Below are 19,498 nucleotides of genomic sequence, written 5' to 3' on the forward strand. Positions count from 1 at the left end.
AAATTCCACTATGATTGAGATGTGGGTTTTTTAATAGAGTTCTTGGAGGATCAGATATGGCTATGGAGAGGATTTAAAGATGAAAATAGAACTTTAAACAGATCCAGCGCTCCAAAATGAATGAAATCGCCACCAAAAGAAAGAGCTCGACGAGAGGAATCAAACGGTATTTAAACCATCGAATTCCGACCACCGGAGAGAGAGTTATGACTCCGGGAAGCAACTTCGCCGGTTGGAGATTTATAGAGGCGGGATTTGAATCTAAGATTTGAGAGAGGAAGAGAGAGACGACGGTGTATGGCAACTGGCAAGGGTTTAGAACTGATTTTAAAGGGCATTATAGGTACTTCAGGGTGGCCGAGGGCGGTATGTCAAAATATTTTCGAAATGAAAGGAGTTTCCCCTAGAGTGTAATCCACTTGATAGTTAGTTCTATATAATTTGAAAATGAGGGGGTTTTTCTGCAAAATAATCCCACCGTAGTAATATTTTTTTTATTTTTATTTTTTGAAGTTTGTTGATATTTAGTTTTAGAAAACAAAATGAAGATCAATTATCAATTATCAAGAATATTGTCAAGAATATCACATGTGCGCAAGAAGCTCAATATTCAAGTGAATATCAACATAAGAGATTGAACTAATCAGAAAGAGACCAAACAAAATTAAAAAAAAAAAAAAAAAAAAAAAAAAATCTCTTCATTGGCCTATTACGAGTTTTCCCCGTCTCACAAGTTCGTATAGCATCACAAGTGCAGCAGAATCGAACGAGCTCTTCTTGTCAGCTCTCGCCTCTCCAGTGAGTTCAATCTTACCAAAATCCGGTATGGTCAAACATATTTGCGATTCGAAACTATTAAATCCCGTCGCATCACCAATCTGAATCGGAGTTCTGTTCACATTGCAACCAATTTTTATTTTATTTTTCTAGCAAAAAATAATTAAAATAATAATATTTTTTATTTTATTTTTCTAACCTGGATTTTTGCTCCATTGTTTCGAAAGAAGGCATTGGCCATTGTTGTTTCTTGCAGAGTTCGTAAAGCGATTGCCGAGGTCCTCCTTTCTTCATCTCAATAGGTGGCACCACTGTCGATAAAGAAATACCACAACAACCTAATTAAGAACAAATCTTTTTATAACATCCTTAAACAAAAAAATGTAATGACAAAATATACCTGGGATTTCGGTAGATTCCGAGCTGACTAAATCTCGGTTTATACCTGGCTGCTGCTGCTGCTGCAACTCATGTACCTTTTGCTTCTTCCGCGCTGACTCGGAAGTTTCAACATCTTTTGACCATGTGGGGTCCACATCATCGGTCTCGTGTTTTTTCCGCTTGGAAGATGTAATACCTCTTTTCTGTAATGCGAATTAAACAATCTTCAAACATTCAAGAACTGAAAAATACAACTACAAATAGTGTCCGTGTGTGTGTGTGTGTGTGTTTTAACAAGGGGCAATTGCCCCCCACCTCGTCCTAAGAACAAACAAGATAAATGGTTCAAAAAAAGAGTTTTCGATGCTCCAAAATTAAAAAAAAAAAAAAAAAAAAAAACCGAACCTCTAATTGCTTCAATATACGAAGAGCGGCCATTCCACGAGCAGCTTTACGAGTAGGACCAGAGCCTTGACCATTTAAGAGCGCATCTTCGAGCTGCAACTTAAGTTCGACTTGCACTAAATCTCCCTTTGCGTTAAAATTCTCTTTGATAAAATAACCCAAATAGTCACATAACTCGATCAATTCGCGCGAAGGCTGAAGTTCGAGCTTATCGGGAGTCACAATCGGAGATAAAATCGGCTTCATAACTTTCCAAACTTGCTCCAAATCAAGTTTCGAATCAATAAACACCGCCCCAGTTATGCTCTCCACCAAATCCCCCAGTGCCTTTTAACCAGTAATTTCAAATATTTTTTTTTATTAAAAATCACAACAAAAACTATTAGAAAAATATGATTTAATTATAATATCAAAAAAAAAAAATCACCTTAGGGGCTTTGATTTCCGGAGCTAATGATGCGGTGCTTGTCATAGCAGATACAATCTTGACGAATGCCGATATTTGATTATCGAGATGCAACGAACCATGCAGAAGGTGGGGGTGAAGGTTCCATCTCACAGCAGCAAGGGCAAAACTGTCATTGTTCACCGATGCGGATCGTAAATCAGTCAACTCCCCGGGATCAACATTTCTATGACTCTCGTAAAGATGCAACGTAATTAGTACGTCCAGCACAGCATCACCAAGAAATTCAAGCCTCTGCCATACATTCACAAACGTCACAACTCTATAATATAAAATAAAAAAAAATTAAAAATCCGCGCCACTAAAAATATTTTCCGTTTTTTTTTTTATTTACCTGGTAACAATAACCGACACCTTGTTCAGGTCCAGTGGCATGCGTAATCGCCTCCAACAATAACCCTTTAGTGCAGAATTTATAACCAATTTTCGACTCGATAACACCAATTTCATCGACTTTCGGAGCATAACAATATAGAGAGGCGACTTTTATAGCTTCGTCGATCAAAGAATGCTCGATTTCAGCTTCTACACCGAGCCACTTCATCAAACTAAGGGCCGCATTTAATCCACCACCCACATAGTACGCCCCTATGAGAGATTCAACACAATCGGAAATGGTTTTCGATAGCATCCACCGGTGACCTAAATCGCAAGCCTTTCCGAGCATTAGTTTTTTGTCTTCGCCGTAATATTTGATATCATCCAAGGGCACTTCGGTCATTTCTAAGCCGTGATCGCACGGTGAAGGCCATATTGTACGCTGCCCTGGGGCTGCCCATCGGCGTGGATCGAATGCACAATCTCGTACGTATTCCTTTTTGATGAATAATAGATAAAAATAAATAAGTGAAAGTCCACTAAAAATCACGAGAACTTTGAGAATATGATAAATAAATAAATAAAGACCTGCAATCTGCGGTTAGTTCCCAATTTATGGAGAGCCGAGTTGCAAACTATATTCGAACGGATCGACGACAGCTGTCCTTCGTGCTTCTTTGGATATTTAAGAAAGAGATGACAGCTCACTGCGTATTTCAAAACTGAATCCCCAAGTAATTCTAATCTCTCCATCGAGAAGCTTTCGTTGCATCTTAGAGTAGTTAAAGCTTCCAAAATCTAATCAAATAAAAATTAACTCAAGTCAAAAAACAAAAGAACGAAAAAATAAGGTTAATCATTCCAAATACAAAAGTATATTACATATATATATATATATATATATATATATATATATATATATATATATATATATATATATATACATACCAACGAGCTTGATATATTGAAATTGCATCCATGACGTGATATTTCATCCCTAAGCTGGCTGGCCAACATCAGAGACTCGATTCGGTGCATTAAAGAAGGTAGCAAATAGAACGATTTCAATATTTCGGTATTGATATTTATGCCGACTAAAAGTTCCGGTGGCATGTGAGCATGTTGTTGTGGCTTTTCCACAACTTTTTTCCCACCCGATTTGTTTTCCAATGGAACACCTGAATTATTTAGAACATACTCTAAGGCCTCGTTTGGTTGGGGAGATAAGCAAAGATTAATTACAAAATACAAAAAAATAAACAAGAAAAGAACCTTCGTTTCTGAAATCCACAAGAAGATTGTGTGAATTATGACCTTGCTTTAGAAGCAACAAAGGCTGTTCTGGATGCTTTAGGACAATGCAATACCTGGCAAATGTACTTAAAGTTAAATAATCGACAAAAATATAAGTATGAAATAAAATAAAATAAATTCAAGTTTTCAAAAGACGTACTTTTTGAGGTAATAATCAGCAAAAGACGAATAATTTGTATCGGAATCCCTTTCGAACGGGCTCTCAGCAGAGGTATTAGCAACGGAATCGAGAATCGAATAAATTCGACCAGTATGAATTGCTACGACCACCATTTCCTTGAGACTGTCCACAGAAGCAGATATATTGGCCAAGTGAATTACATTATTATCGTCACTGAATTTTGTCGCAATTGGAGGATCACTCGCAACAGGCGACGAATTTCCGTCGGTAATTTCAGGTTTCTGAAAATTCAACACAGCGTTAATTCTCAGAAATTCCACCGCCGAAACACACGACTCGATTCCCGTCCAATTTATCTTCAAAGGAATATCCTCCGACTCGAGCGGTAACAGCAAATACATATTCGACGGGTCCCACAACGATTCCTCTGTTTGAAGTAAAAACTTTCTTACTCCTGAAGATTTCACGAACAATTTCCCGAACAAACCATTAAATATCAGTTCTTGAAAGCATTTTGCGCGTGCAACCTGTCGAGTGTTGAGAGAGGAAATCGTCATGTATATATATATATCAGAGGCCAAAAATATAATAATTATTGAGTATGATTAGTGACTATACCTGGTTGGAATCGAGACATATTTGGTCACAAAACGAAACAGAAGCTTTAACAAACTTTGTTAACAAATATAGTTCCACTTCGATATTCCCCACGTCATCAGCTAGCTTAGCATCCAGTAAAAGTACGAAACTGGAGTATTTTTGTTCGGCAATATTACACGAGAAGTCCATTTTATATGCATGAAATGATGTGCTGTCAAGTTTATCTCCCAAACTTCCGGACAACAAATGGATCTTGATTGAACCATGCAACTCCTTTCTCTTTGTTGTTCCTATAAGCATCACAACATTAAAAAATTAAAAATTAAAAACTAAAAATTAAAAATAAATAATAAATAAATAAAAAGGAAAAGTGGGGATAAATTATGTGTACCTGCCCCGGAAGTTAAAGCTTTGCTATCACAAGTATTCTTCTTCGAAGACTCGTCACAAATAGGAAGAAGATTATCACTAAGAGCTCCCATTTCATGCAATTTCTTACACGCATCCAAACAAACGAGTTGTTTAGCTATATGACGGTTTTGAGCTAAAGGACCAATGTTTGTTTGAAAAGGTGCGTTTGGAGGTAGGATTAGTCTACATCTATATAAGCCCCCATCCACCAAGTCCACAAATTTCGGCTTCGGAGTAAAGTACCTGAATATTTTAAAGCGGACTAATAATCTAACATGGAAAAACATGATTCGAAACGAGAAGGGAAAAAAAAGACATATATTTACTTGTCTCCGGGGAGTTTTTGACAATATCTGTGTATAAGGCTGACACTTGAATCTGCAGTAACTGATGCACCAGTGGACCCGACAACGTATACGTGTTCTTCTTTTGTGATGCAAGCTTTTATCGAGCAATCGTCGGGGTTTCGATTCATGGCTGTTTGTGTCATGGAATTTTCGCTCCTTGTAATGTAGAACATATCATCTATTTGCTTTGCATTTCCTCTGAAAAAAAATGTCAAGAATTTCTTTTTAGTTTGTCGAAAATCCAGAACTTTTTTTGGGAAGTGAGAAAACTAATTCAATTTCGTTCTAAAAAAAATTGGAAAATCGGAAATCAGAAATCAGAATGAAAAAACTTGTGCCAAAATTGGAAATTTCCGGATTGAAATCGGCGGATTTCGGAATTTGATTTTTTTAGCCACTATATTAGAGTAGATGTCTAGGGTTTGAATCATGCCCTCCCATACTTCCCCAATTTGTAACATGATTTGATTTCAAAAAATACAAAACAAAAAATATTTTCGGAAATTAAAAACAGATCGGAATTAGAAATCTAATATGTATTCCAATTCCGTTGCAACAAGTTCGAAAAAATCGGAATCGGAACTTTCGGAATTCAGAATGAGGAATATTTTTCCAAAATCAAAAATTTTATCGGCAAATTTCGAAATTTCCAATTTCTTGTTTCCTATATAATATAAAATACATAATAATTATTGATATTTAATGTGTAATTTTCGGGAAAACAAATATCAGAATTTTCGGAAATTAAAACCAGATCGGAATTCAGAATCTAATATGTATTCCAATTCCATGCCAAAAAGTGCAGGAAAATCAGAATTGGAACTTTCGGAAATCATACTGAAGAAATTCTTTTACCAGAATCGGAAATAATCTTTACCTCTCAAGCATGATGATGTACTCGGAATCTTTGTGCCGAGCTCGCCCCCTTGATTGAATATAACTACGAACAGTTTTCGGTAAATCGAATCGAATCACGCACGAGCATTTGGCCACATCAATTCCCTCCTCAACCACATCCGTAGAAAATAAAAGATTGACCTATAATAAATATCTCACTCATCAATCATGGAAAAAAGAAATTAATATTTTTATGTCGAGTTACCATAAAATAAAAAATGAAAAAAAAAAAGATAAAAGAATACTTATTACCTTGCCAGCACGAAATGATTCCAGAACCTTCTTCTGTGCTTCCGGAGAAAGTCCACCAGTTGATGAGTTACTTCCGGTCAAATACGATACGTTAAAATGGGATAAATCGGTAATTTTACACATTACTCTCTCGATTACTTTGGCAGTCATTATTCGCTCGACAAATATGATACAAAGAACCTCTTTATCATTCCTGTTGCCACAAATTTAAAAAAATATATTAAATAAAGAAATACTCGGAAAAATTAAAATAACGGTAAATATTTATTAGGAAATTAGTTTATTTGGCTCGTTACCCAAATGATCGGAAAATTTCAAGCAGCTCGTGTAGCTTTGGAGATATTTGGCCCGTCGTCATTGCTTCTTCTCCACCATTTACAACATTTAGAAGTTTCTTATGCTCTGTAAAGACAATACGAGTAGAAACGGGTAAGATTTAATGTGAGTAGAAACTTAAATAAAATAATAAAAAAAATAAAAAAATATACTTACCCTCAGATCCTTCGATTATTGACAGAACCTCCTGAAGAAAATTTTTATATTGCACTACGCTTTCCTTATAGACCTCACATTCCTCTCGAACCTCGGGAGTCGTCTCTATACAAACTTTAACAGCCTAAAAAAATTAAAAATATATATATTAATTAAATAATTAATTAAAAAAAAAAACTAAAAAAAATTCATTCTGCAACGGTAGATAAATTCAATAAATCAGCAACTTAGTAAAGCTGATTGCATTAGAATGGAACAAATAACAATATATATATATATATATATATATATATATATATATATATATGTATATATATATATATATATATATATATATATATATATGTGTATATATATATATATAGACACAGACACACATACCTCATAAGCATATATATATATATATATATATATATATATATATATATATATATATATATATATATATATATAGACACAGACACACATACCTCATAAGCACAAAGAAGTCCGAGATTTTCAAGGCTGAACAAAATTTTCGTATGGTCGTTGGCCAATCTATTCCGCAGAGACTTAAATTTATCGTCCGTGTCTTTGTACCCACTCGACAGTGAATCTTGGAAGCCAAGCAAAATAGCATCAAACTGTATTTTGACCAAATTACCCATAATGAAACTCGATATTTTAACTTAGTCATAGGATTTTTTTCATTGCCAAATCATAATAGATTAATAGTTATATAAAAAAATCACCTTCGACCAAGAACATTCTAATTTTGCTTTGATCTCCACATACGGAATTTGGGCTGGGTCGTAAAATCTGCATATTGGCTTCGCTGAGGGGATGTATTCTTCGAGATTGATCCTGTCCTCTACTATATAAATCTGTGTAAACGTGTAAACACATTAAAAAAATTATGTATAGAATTAATAAACGCATACTGATTTACAATGCAAAATTTCGAACTCGAGTCTATAAAGTTCGGAAAAAATACCTGGGAATCCAATAGGCTTTCAAGCTCCTCAAACTGCTCCTTGGATTCTTTCGTGGATGAGACGCCTAATGAACACGGAAATTTACGATTACGCAAAAAAAAAAAAAAAAAAATCGACAAAAGCAAAAGTGTCACGAAAGAAGTTCGATTATACCTTTTCTAATGATAGGGGAAGCAGTCATACCAAAAATCTTGGGTCTCGAAGTAGATTTGTGATAAAACTCCTTCACATTTAGAAGTTAATAACGATCAGAAAAAAAATTAATTTCATTTTCCGGATATATATATAAGTGAACATTTCATTCAATAAACAGTTACCTTCATTATTCTTGCGTAAGGATGGCTACCAGAGGCACGATGGCATTCATCGAGGACGATAAAGGCAATTAATTCGAAATTTAAGTACGCGTTCCTCAAAGCATCCAATAGTATTTGAGGAGTCATCACCAAAACCTATAAAGAACGAACACGATCAATTTATTTATTTATTTTCATTTAAAAAACGAAATTTGATGCATAAGTAAAAGCACGACTGGCGATTAACTAACATCACGCTCGTTGATTTCCTTCTCCCAGATCTTCTCATTCCAATCGTCGATTCCTTTAGCTCCGTAGTATTCATCCACATTGAGCTCCGTATGTGATTTTATCTCCTTATATTGCTGCAATGTAAAAGTGGACTCAAAATCGAAGATTTTATCACCAGAAAACGAACAAAAAACGGAAAATGTTTAATTCATCCAATATAATATCAAGAACGAAAAGAATACATGCCTGATGCACAAGATGAACGGTCGGAGCCAAGAAAACGATCAGCTTTTTACCGCGGCCGTCGATTATCTTCAAAGATTTACCGATTTCTTTAATCAACATAACTGCAATCATAGTTTTCCCACCCCCAGTCTCTAACACAGCTATTGTATTCCTCTTCATTGCCATTTCATACATCTTCAATTGATAGCTACAAAAACATTTATACAAACACATTAGCTACAGAAACCCACAATCCAAACAAAACCCCCATAAACAAAACTCCCAAGTATTGATCAAACAGTCAAGAAAAAAATAAATAAATAACAAAGATTAAACTTTTACACCAAGAATTTCAAGAATCAAAGAACCCACAAAAAAAATAATAATAAAAAAAAAAAAAGAGGACATACTCCCGGGGTATAAATGTAATATCTGTATCCATGGCTTCAATGTCAGGCTGGGGGGGAGAACTCAAGGAATCAAAGCTTCTCTTCAATGGGTTTTGCTTTGTTTCTTCTGAGGACTCCATTTCTTGAATATTTCCTTAAAACCCCCTGTTTTGTGATCACACAAGAAAAATGTGTGTGGATTATCTAGAACCTTTTCTTTTCAAGAATACATACATACATATATATATATATATCACACACTTTGACACACATAAACAAAAAATGATTTGTGCCTGTGTGTGTGTGTGTGTGTGTGTGTGTGTGTGTGTGTGTGTGTGTGATATCATAAAACTAAAAACATAATGTAAAATGCTAACATTCTTAAACAAGTGATCACACACAACCCAAGAAACAAAGAAAGAGAGATGAAATGAAAGAGGAAGAAGAAGAAGAATGGAAAATTACCGAGATTTTTTTTCTGACAAATTATTTTTTTTTTCCTTAAACATGAAAATAGAGTTAAAGTGCAGTAAGGAGTGATGATGCGACAGATTACAGTGCATTAAAGGCAGATTACAGTGTATTAATTAAGAGCAAAATGAACTTCCCCTCAAAAAAAAATACAAAGAAATAATAATTTCAAGAATCTTAAAAGACTCTACTTTTTAGGACATTTTTAACCTTTTTTTTATCGTCTACCCACAAAAATCACATATATTTCAGTGTGCCTTTTTTTGTGAAACGACTGAAGAAAAATATTAATGGAGAAATTTGATAAATTTAAATGTGGGTGGGGGAAATTGTAGCGGAAACTCGGTTCTGGTGCACCATCTAATACGACAAAATGTCCTCGTCTCCCACCTTTTTATACGAAGCCCTAAAATTGCAATTTGAATGTCTATTATCAATTAAAATTTTGGACGGTACATTAATTAATGAGACTTGTTTTTTACTGTTTGAAAATTGTTATTTACAGTTTATAACAAAAAACATTTTATCTCTCTAAAATTCCAAAATTTTATCTCTATTTGCAGTTTGGGGGGTTTTGGGATTTTTTTGGGAAGTTTTGAAGTTTTAAGGAGATAAAGGCTATGTTTGGAACCATTTTTGTTTTGTTTTCATTGTTTCCCCAAAACAAAATGGGATTTATTACACTTTTCAAATCATTTTCTCAAAACAATTTCAAAAGTTTCTCTCTCCTTCAGACATGATGTGACTGCTACAGTAAAATGATTTGACTGCTACAGTAAAAAATGTCTTCACTAAAAAACAAATAAACATCACTTCATCTTTCAATTTTTTTCTTCAAAAATACATTTTTCTAACACCTTTAAACATGATTTGACTGCTACAGTGTATTTTTTCTCCTTCCAAAATACAAACAAACATTACTTTCATTCTCAAATTATTCCCCCAAAACATATTTCCTCAAAATGAAATCAAAATAAGATCCAAAACGCTTCCAAACATTGCCAAAGTGTTTTTTATTATAAACCGTAAATAGCAATTTTCAAATCGTAAAAAGCATTTCATTTAATTAATTGGGGGTGGCTAGAACAAGTACCAAATTTTCTTACTTTAATACTATCAAAATAAAAATTAGATAACAAATAGTTAATGACATAAATATCCTTAATAAAAATTAAAACCATAAATACATTACAAATTCTCCTCAAACCCTAAATTAAATGGTAGTTTACGAGTAAGAAGAACCCATTAAGATATATATATATCTATGTCTTTTTTGAGCTTAAAAGTCAATTTTTAAAGTTTTTTTTTTAAAGCCGCCATCCATTTTCGACACACAGGTCGAAAATGTGTGTGTTTTTTGACCTGTATGTGTCGAAAAAAATAATAATAATAATAATAGACATTGTGAATTTCGACGGGTGAGTGTCGAATTACAGTGAATTTTCGACATTAATGTGTCGAAAATTCATTGAAATTCGACGCTTATCTGTCGAAAATCAAAGTACAACCTTTTTCGACAGATTCCTGTCATAAATGATGGAAAAATCGACAGCAACCTGTCGGTTTTTCCACAATTTTCGACAGGAAACTGTCAAAATTTTATAATTCAAATTTTTTATCTGCGCAAATTTGACCTAAATGTGTCGATTTTGAGGAGACGAAGAACAACCCACGAAAATCTCAAATGAATGCTCAAATCGACTGAAATTAGATGCACTCATTACTAAATAAAGATCATTCCTACCTAAAACAATCAAATCTTAAATACTCATATCAAATTTAACTCGATATCTAAGGGGGAAAAAAAATTAAAAGCTAACTCTTACTTGGAATAACGACGACGACGGCGGTTTGTTGGCCTACAGACGTCCTCGGCAGCGGCGAGGCGTGAGGTTCGTTTGGATCTCACCGGTGAGCGGCGGTGGTTGGAGGAAGGGTTTTAGTCAGGGGAGGTTTTTTCTTTTTCTTTTAATCTTATATATAAAAGAAAGAAACTAGCAACCCTAAAAAAACCCTAATGGTATTTCTGTAATTAAATATTTTTAATATTTTTTTTCTAATTATAATTTTTAACAATTATCAAAATTGAAACTAAATCCCCAAGAATCATATCTAATGGTACTTTTGTAACTATTTATTTTTTTTATTTTTTGTCTACTAATTTTTTAACTATAATTTTCAACAATTATCAATCTCCTATGTTTCTTCTATATATCTCAAATCTTAAGAGATAAAGATAGAAATTATATTCCTTAAATCTTAATCTATATATTTGGATTATAAATCTTAATATGTCACATTTAAAAAGAAATAATGTTCTATAAAATATGAATAATATTACATTATTAAATTTTAGTATACTATATTTTCTTATTATGTATTAAATTGATTATTTTTTACACTTTAGAAATAATATTTCGTGCATCGCACAGGGAAAAAATGCTAGTTGGTATTAAAATAAGAAATTTCAATATCTTTTGATATAATTGATATTTTGTAAGAAAGGGGTATATTTGTACTTTTAATTTCTTTTTGGTATTAAAGTAAGAAAAAAATTATAAATATGCATTGAATTGTAATTTAAACTTGGTGGTATTAAAGTAAGAAAACTTTGGTACTTCTTCAAGCCACCCCTAATTAATTTTGTTTCTCAATTTTGTTATCATCATCTTTAATTAATCAAGAGATAATTAGTGAATTAATAAGAGAGGAGTATTTCAATCATTTTCTATATTTTCTCCTATAATAAATATGAATTTATTAACTTTCTCTATATTCAACACAACAAATATTTTAACACAAAAAGGAAATAATTTATATCCCTAATAATTATGGATTTGGCCCAATAAACTAGTTATTGCCTAATTTAATATATATATATATATATATATATATATATATATATATATATATATATATATATATATATATATATATATATATATATATATATTTTTTTTTTTTTTTTAAGGCCCCAATTTAATATATTAATGTATCAGAAATTTCCTACTATATTGTATTACACTAATAATAATAAATACTCTCAAATGATTTAAGTGTTAATATGTTGATGATTCAATTATTTTAAAAACAAAATTAAAAAAAACAAACAAAACAAAAAAACAAAATAAATTTCACAATATGAAAGCAACTCCAAGAATGAACAAATGTATTAGAAACAATAAAAAAAATCGAATTCTAGTCAAACTAAAATCAACCATAAATTCTGGTTTTAAGAAAAATATAAGCTCTCGTAAATAATCAAGGGGAAAGGAAAAACTACATCGGCAGTTCGATGTACGTATTCTTGTTGTGTAAGTAATATTTGTCTTTCCTGTGCTAATATTGATGTGGCAAAAAAAAACGACGGGCAAGAATTCAAAGCGTAAGATAAGTCCTCAATTACCTTTGCAAAGATTTCGTGTCTGCCAAATGTGCATTAGAAGTTGATATGTTTGGCTGTATCGAGTAGACCTCGTTTTTCTCTAACAATGAACGAACGAATACGAAAGATCCCTGATCTGTGGTTTGAGATGGCACGGGTTTTGGAGATTTCACGGCCCATTCTTCAAACCTTAAACATGATTTCTCCGGACCACTGGCAGATTAAATTCCGTTTTAATATGTTCAAATAACGTGATTTTATGCGCCATCTTCGTTTAACTGTACGACTGAGTAGAAACATTTGTATGCGCTGGCAAGATTTTGACTCGCGCACGAGTTGGAAAAGTTGTTGTCGATGTCCCTGAATAACAGTGTATCTGTCGATGAATTATGAAAATTAAAATAAATCACTTATGAACAAGAAAACTAATAAGATGAAATTATTAGTTAGTAAGTGCGAGTCGTTACCTTCTAAAATGTTAGCTTATTTGTGAACGTTTCGATTTTGAGGATCAATTTTGTGCTGAGTGGTAACTGTTTCGGAATCAACGCATGGGGTAAGAGGTGGAAACGAGGGAATAGCTTGCAGTATAAACTTGCGCCCACTTGTAAGCCCAGCTAATGAACTCGAATCAAACTCGTTTTGCCGTCGATGAGGAGGAGACACTCGTTTCTTATTTGGTGAGCTTACTTTCACAGCATCATTAGGGGTAGAATTGTCTTTTAATATCTCTGGTCTATCATCTTCCGCGATGCTGGATAACCCGCTGTCAAATTGAAGCTCTCGGTGCATTTTAGTCCCGCTAAACTGAGCCATTGGCGTTTGTGGTGAGCCACCCCAAACAAGAGAACTCCCTGAAGAATGTCTTTGTGCAGGAAAGGGTTGACTTTTTGAATTATCGGCCCAATTCTTAAGATTTGGTGTACTGGAAAGACGACCCATTGTACCAGGATGGTGAAATTCTGCGGATAATAATTCGTCCACCATTTCTGAATTACCGTGATGTGATTGCTCAAAAGAAACCCGATCAAGAATTCCCTCGCCAGTTTCAGAGTTCAGAACATGATTGTCTGAACTTCTAGAAGATTCTGAAGACATCATGTATGGTGCTACGAACGTGTAACCGGGTTCAGGCGACTCGAAGTACTTTCCAGAATGGCACCAAGCTTTTGATGCATCTTTTCCATGGCTATGTAATTCGAAAATAGAGAGAGAAAAAAAAAAGTGTTAATGCCGAAAAAAGCTATTATGGACATGAAAAGTACAGATCACTAAGAAAAATTAGATCTTACTTTGAGAAATCGAAAGCTGGTGTTATAGGACTCAAATTATGTAGATTGTAAAGCTCGTCACGGTGTACACCATTTCCAGATGGCTCAATTTCACATTTTTCAAGAAATGAACCATTTGTTGTTACATTGGTATCTTTTTCGTTCCATACATCCTTAATCATGCCATATTCTGGGAGAACAATGGAGTATCAAGATTAAGTATAAGTGAATGCTGCTAAATAGATAAAACATTATGCGAGTCGAAGCTATATAAAATTGAGCAAGCTGTTATAATAGTGTGAAATCATTCATCTTCAATGTGTTGCATAGACTGCCGAATTACAAATATTATCACTTCCATCAATTATATTAAAAGGTGAAGGAAACTCTTTTCATTTATGACAAACAAATGACTCGAATGATTTGTTACAGCTACTCCCTTCCCCAAACTGACGTTAAATGAAGGCATCGTTCAGATCAAGAATTAAGAATGGGTATACATCAATTTAAAAGCTAAACAAGAAATAATCGTAACTATAAAATTCACGTTTTATATCACATCCTTCAAGTATCAGAATAAAACAAAAGGTATTTGAGTATATTATACCTCCTTTTTGGCCGAAAACATTTTTGCATCCTTCGCATCGGCATCCATCTGAACATCCAACATTCGCCTACACAAAAGGGATACATTAAAAAATAAATACGGAAGACAATACAGTATAGCAAAGGAAATAAAGAATTTTAAACAAAACCTCGATACAGAAATGCGCAAATATAGATACCTGATAGCACACACAGTACTTTTTGAGACACATCGACTTCTTGCAATTGCACCCTCTTTTATGCCGTGCTGAGGATGGCGTGAAATTGGTACCGTCTTCCTGCAGGATCACAAACATTTCAATTAGTATTTTGCCGAGGTGCCTCTAAATCACGAATCTGATGGAAGCCATACCGCATGAATGGTTGCAGGTTGCTCGATGGCTTGTTGTACAATTTTAGGAGCAAATGCAAGAGGGTTCCGAGATTCAATTTTTTGTCGTGTCTCGAGAACTGTATCTTCATATTCGGGTCTGTTAAAGCACTCTTGGCAAGCACAGGAATCCGCACAATAGATCCCCGCAGCAAAACAGTCACAATAACTGTAGAGAGACAAATCACAAAGAAGTAGAATGGGAGGTGCAAGATATATTGGTGAAAATGAGTTGGATCTACTTACAGTTTCAAACATTTATTCCTCTTACAATTGCAATTTTTGCAACCACCAGCATTACCTGGGTCCGATGATTTCATCCTGTAGAGTTGCAAACAGATTGATTCTTGTAAGAGCATTGCAGAACATTAGACTGTATATGGTAATAAGATAGCTCATAGGCTTGCCTTTTATTTTTGGGACTTGACTTGTAGTTGAAATCATCAGAGCCATCATCTGTTTCAGTGTAGTTCCTCTTATTACATGGGGTTGACTGATCCCCTACTGAATTTAAGACGACGGTGTTGTTTGAAGGTTGGACAATATGATTGGACAAAGGCATAGCTGTCATAGCTACTGCTGAGTCTTGAATTTCATGTGTATTATCATCAGTGTTTTCTAAGGCATTCTCAACCACAGATAATACGGAAGAGCTGTTTGAGTACTCAGATAGACGAGGGTTGATTGTGAGTGTGGACTTCTTCCTAGTAACACTTAAGTTTCCGTGAGCTGATTTCACGTTTACGATTGCACCAGATCCCGGTTGCACCGTGTTGACAATACTATTAAGGTGCAAGCCAATACCCGAAGGCTTGGGAATGTTGATGGTAGAATTCGAATAATTTTTAGGGTACCTTACGAGCTGAGTCACTTCATCGTGTTTGCCATTGATGGGCATTGATGGTGTCTCTAGGGATAGTGATTTTATTCCATCACAATTAGACGGAATTTCTGCAGACTGATTTAATATTGCTTTGTACTGAGAATCTTGAAACTGCAGACAACGTCTACGGGTCCCACCATGTTGAAAAACCTGAAGGTTTAGCAATTCTTTAGGAAATATCACGACAGCAGTCTCAAAATTTTTACATATTGAACATGTTCGTCATAATCATTTCTGAGAATGGATTTATTTTCTCCTCAAGCACGATGTAAAATTTCAGTCCGTGGAGTTTAAGTGACGTGCAGAAACAACTTAAGCACCACAAACAATTCAATGATGCAAAAATTGACAAAATGAAATAAGCACATTTTACAAATTTGATTTATCCAAAAACTTAGCAGGCTTAAAGCTAAAGGTACATGATTAGGTGCTTAAGATTGTGTCACATTTTGGATGAATATAAACAGAATTGTCTTACATCAACAACATAGTTGCGCGATATGAAGCACATAAAATTCTAATTGCAACTTGATTACTACATAGGTCCAGGGACAGGGTAATTCAAATAAGAAAAAATATGTACAAATAGTCATCTTGAAGTAAGTCTGCATCTAGATGTTAACAGAAACAACAAAATGTATACAAATTCATCAAACTTTATTCACTTAAAAAATAATCAAAGCAGTACCAATGAAGCAGATTCACGGAAATTACAGCTTTGTATGACATATAAAACCAAATTTTCAGATATCAACAATTCAAACCTCGGGATCATTTTGCACTTTCTTGAGAAAGGGTTCAGTCAAAGCTGCTCCATTAGCCTCAACAAAAGATTCATTCCTTTTCCCAATTTCTGTTGGTCCAGAGAGCAAATAAGAGGATGGATCCAAGAGAGCGACCTGCCCCGCTTCTACATTCTGGAACTGCAAATTATCGGGTTTAGAAAAGCAACATAATGCAATTTTCAGATTATAAATAGTAGACCATGTTGCACTGATCATCATCACTGACCTCAGTTACATAATTTTCTTTATCCCGACTTGTCAAAGCATTGTCTACAGGTAACTCATGTCCAATCTGTGGACACTGATCAACGTAATCACCATCTCCCTGCGTTTTATCTATTTCCGTTCCTCTCGCATCAACTGGTATATTTTCTTTACGTACCTCTTCACCTTGCCTACTGATGAAAGGAGGTGCAAGCCCTACTTCTTCACTAATTCTTGAATTAAGTTCTGAGTCAAGCTTTACTACAGCATTCAATGGTTGATCAATGCATTCAGATTTTCTCATGGTTGAATCCAATGAAAATTCTGAACCAACAGAATCCATGATCATTGTATCTCTCAAGAACTGCTCAGAACTTCCGATGGCACTTCTCTCTAGATCGTTTACAGGTCTGTTCCTATCTGAGCCTTCCTCTTCGTTCGTGCACAGCTGAATGTCCGGTTTTTCATCCAACTTAGTTGTAGGGACACTGTTCATTCCATGTTCATCCTGTCCAGGTAACTCTGAAAGAATTTGCCTAGGGAATTGTGACCTGCATAACATTTACATCATGACAAATTAGTTACAAAAATTGTAGTGTCCTTTGAGATACAATAATTCAAAAGGAAGTTTATTCTTCGCGAAATGCATAAAAAACCTTTTAAGAGACATTAGCTGGCTACGGGGATTGAGTCGAGGCGATTTGAATACAAGTGGAGGAGAATTGACCTCCACAAAATCTTGTCTAACTGATGGTGCCTTCACTGGCTGTATTGGAGAAAGGTTGCTAATAAAACTAAACACGGGAGAGTCCTGAGATCCAAGGAAACAACAGCTAACGAATAAACCACACGGAAACATAATTTTAAGATACAAACTTAAATATCTGATTCTTCATTACTCGCAACATATTTTCTACGCAGTAAGACAAAATCGCCTACTTTTTACATAGACATCAAATCTTGAAAGGAACTTTTCTTTTTGTCATTTATTATTTTGTAAATCCCTAATCAATACACAGGCAAGAAACTAAATTAATCATCACTAGAAAAGCATAATCGGAAGATGATCTCTGTCTCTAATCCAGCGAACGAAAACTACATAACTCCGAGTCCCACATTAACACAGAAGACGACAGATGAATGTTGCGAATGTTCAACTTGAATACAAGGACCAAATAAAGACACGGGATAGTGAAACAACCTAACCACTCCATAAGAAAGAAAAGAAATGGGAAGTCTATCTGAGTTTGTGGAAAGCTGGAATTATCTGGCCAATATGCACCAAATTTAAACTAGCGGCTCCTCAATTAATATTAACCATCATTCTCTAAACTTGAATAGGAAAAATCCAGAACCATCAAATGCATATGAACCAAATAAATACTATGGTTAATGCTCAAACGTCGACACATAAATATACCAAATCCTACACAACTTAGGAAAACAGATAAAGTAGCAATCCCATCAAACATGTCTAGGAATCATTTGATTGCACAGAACGAGTTAGACCTCACGAATCAATTGAAGCGCAAATCGAACATAGGTCCCTCACCCACCAGTACTATCCAATCAATGTAAAAAAACTTAACTACTAAACTGCAGCATTTCCCAACCTCATTATCTAAAAAGACCCTTAATCCAAAATTGGCCACTGCGAAACGAGAAACATCATTGTGCTGCCAAATATCTCATATCCTTAGGCCTCGTTTGGTTGCTAAGATAAGATTAAATAATCTAATAAAACCCAATTATATTATTGGACCTTCGATGATCCAATAAAAAACATGCCTAGAAGGCAAGATAAGTTGGCAAGTTATTGGGGATACCAAACATCAAACATAGTCCAATTATTTAGTTAATCATGACTAATCTCCCCAACCAAACGAGGCCTTAAAAGTTAAAAACACACAAAATGCCTAACCAATTACCTTATGCAAAAACCTAACACAAAAATCCACAAGAAAATGAACTAAAAAGAAACATTACACAGCAATGCACGCAGAAATTAATAACACGCATGTGTGTGCAGAGAGTGGGTGCGTATATATAAATATACCTGAGCAATAGCAGCAGTTTCAGCGGCGATGGGGGTGGGTTTGGAAGATTCAGGCGAGTCCATTTTCAGAAACCCTAATTTCAACGCTCGTCTGCATTTCTTACCTACAGATCTTTTTTTTCTATATTTGTCACTCAAATGAGTCAAAATTGTGAATTAGATGTTATGATATCGCCAACTTCTGTTTTTTTCTTTTTTCTTTTTTTTTTTTTTATTTTTCACATTTTTTGTAAAATATAAAAAAAAAATGATTTTAAATCATGACGGCTTTGGGCGGGAAAACAACACAACACACAATGAGGTCAGGCTAAGAAATGGGTTCGGGCTTAAAAGCCCATTGATTAATTTTATTTTATTTTTCAAATTATAACTAGCCCAATAAGTATTCGAAAGATGCTTCGGCCCAAAAACTAATCGAGTCGTTGTTGTTTTCGTCTATATACGGGGTTTCTAAATAGACATTTCCCATCTTATAGCCTCTAAATTAGTTCAAGATTTGATCCCCGATTACACAACATAATTTATTTACGAATCTTAGATTGAGCATTTTCGACGATCTTAAAGTCTTCAG

At 34.4% G+C, this 19,498-nt stretch overlaps 2 protein-coding genes across 5 annotated transcripts; both read right to left on the bottom strand.

The window, feature by feature from the left end:
- Window positions 1-543: 543 nt before the first annotated feature.
- DCL3 (dicer-like 3) lies at window positions 544-11,333 on the bottom strand. Of its 3 annotated transcripts, none has more exons than XM_088818102.1 (26): window positions 11,194-11,333; window positions 8,918-9,061; window positions 8,529-8,715; window positions 8,303-8,416; window positions 8,073-8,207; window positions 7,909-7,978; window positions 7,755-7,819; window positions 7,513-7,644; window positions 7,252-7,404; window positions 6,782-6,905; window positions 6,586-6,691; window positions 6,290-6,482; window positions 6,018-6,178; window positions 5,120-5,338; window positions 4,774-5,036; window positions 4,401-4,672; window positions 3,801-4,309; window positions 3,620-3,714; window positions 3,296-3,525; window positions 2,936-3,145; window positions 2,364-2,843; window positions 1,991-2,263; window positions 1,564-1,890; window positions 1,178-1,361; window positions 977-1,088; window positions 544-891 (listed from the first exon to the last, which is right to left on the bottom strand). In XM_088818102.1, exons 2-26 carry the CDS (start codon window positions 9,034-9,036, stop codon window positions 699-701), a joined length of 4,926 nt encoding a protein of 1,641 aa, XP_088674228.1. In that variant the 5' UTR covers window positions 9,037-9,061; window positions 11,194-11,333; the 3' UTR covers window positions 544-698. The 3 variants fall into 3 exon arrangements, with proteins under 3 accessions (XP_088674228.1, XP_088674227.1, XP_088674229.1); XM_088818101.1 differs by lacking the exon at window positions 11,194-11,333 and adding an exon at window positions 9,362-9,643; XM_088818103.1 differs by lacking the exon at window positions 11,194-11,333 and adding an exon at window positions 9,274-9,304.
- A 1,146-nt stretch (window positions 11,334-12,479) lies between these two features.
- Window positions 12,480-19,198, bottom strand: LOC105967160 (protein tesmin/TSO1-like CXC 2). Of its 2 annotated transcripts, none has more exons than XM_012991743.2 (12): window positions 18,928-19,198; window positions 17,528-17,682; window positions 16,894-17,422; window positions 16,647-16,805; window positions 15,407-16,032; window positions 15,246-15,320; window positions 14,982-15,168; window positions 14,809-14,907; window positions 14,631-14,697; window positions 14,045-14,213; window positions 13,220-13,941; window positions 12,480-13,128 (listed from the first exon to the last, which is right to left on the bottom strand). In XM_012991743.2, the coding sequence occupies exons 1-11, from the start codon at window positions 18,988-18,990 to the stop codon at window positions 13,236-13,238; spliced, it is 2,835 nt and encodes a 944-aa protein (XP_012847197.2). In that variant the 5' UTR covers window positions 18,991-19,198; the 3' UTR covers window positions 12,480-13,128; window positions 13,220-13,235. The 2 variants fall into 2 exon arrangements, with proteins under 2 accessions (XP_012847197.2, XP_088674230.1); XM_088818104.1 differs by having other exon boundaries at window positions 16,647-16,799; window positions 18,928-19,129.
- Between the last annotated feature and the right edge of the window lie 300 nt (window positions 19,199-19,498).

The sequence above is a fragment of the Erythranthe guttata genome, chromosome 5 (genome assembly GCF_056151865.1).
Source record: "Erythranthe guttata isolate IM_541 chromosome 5, IM_541, whole genome shotgun sequence".
NCBI lineage: Eukaryota > Viridiplantae > Streptophyta > Magnoliopsida > Lamiales > Phrymaceae > Erythranthe > Erythranthe guttata.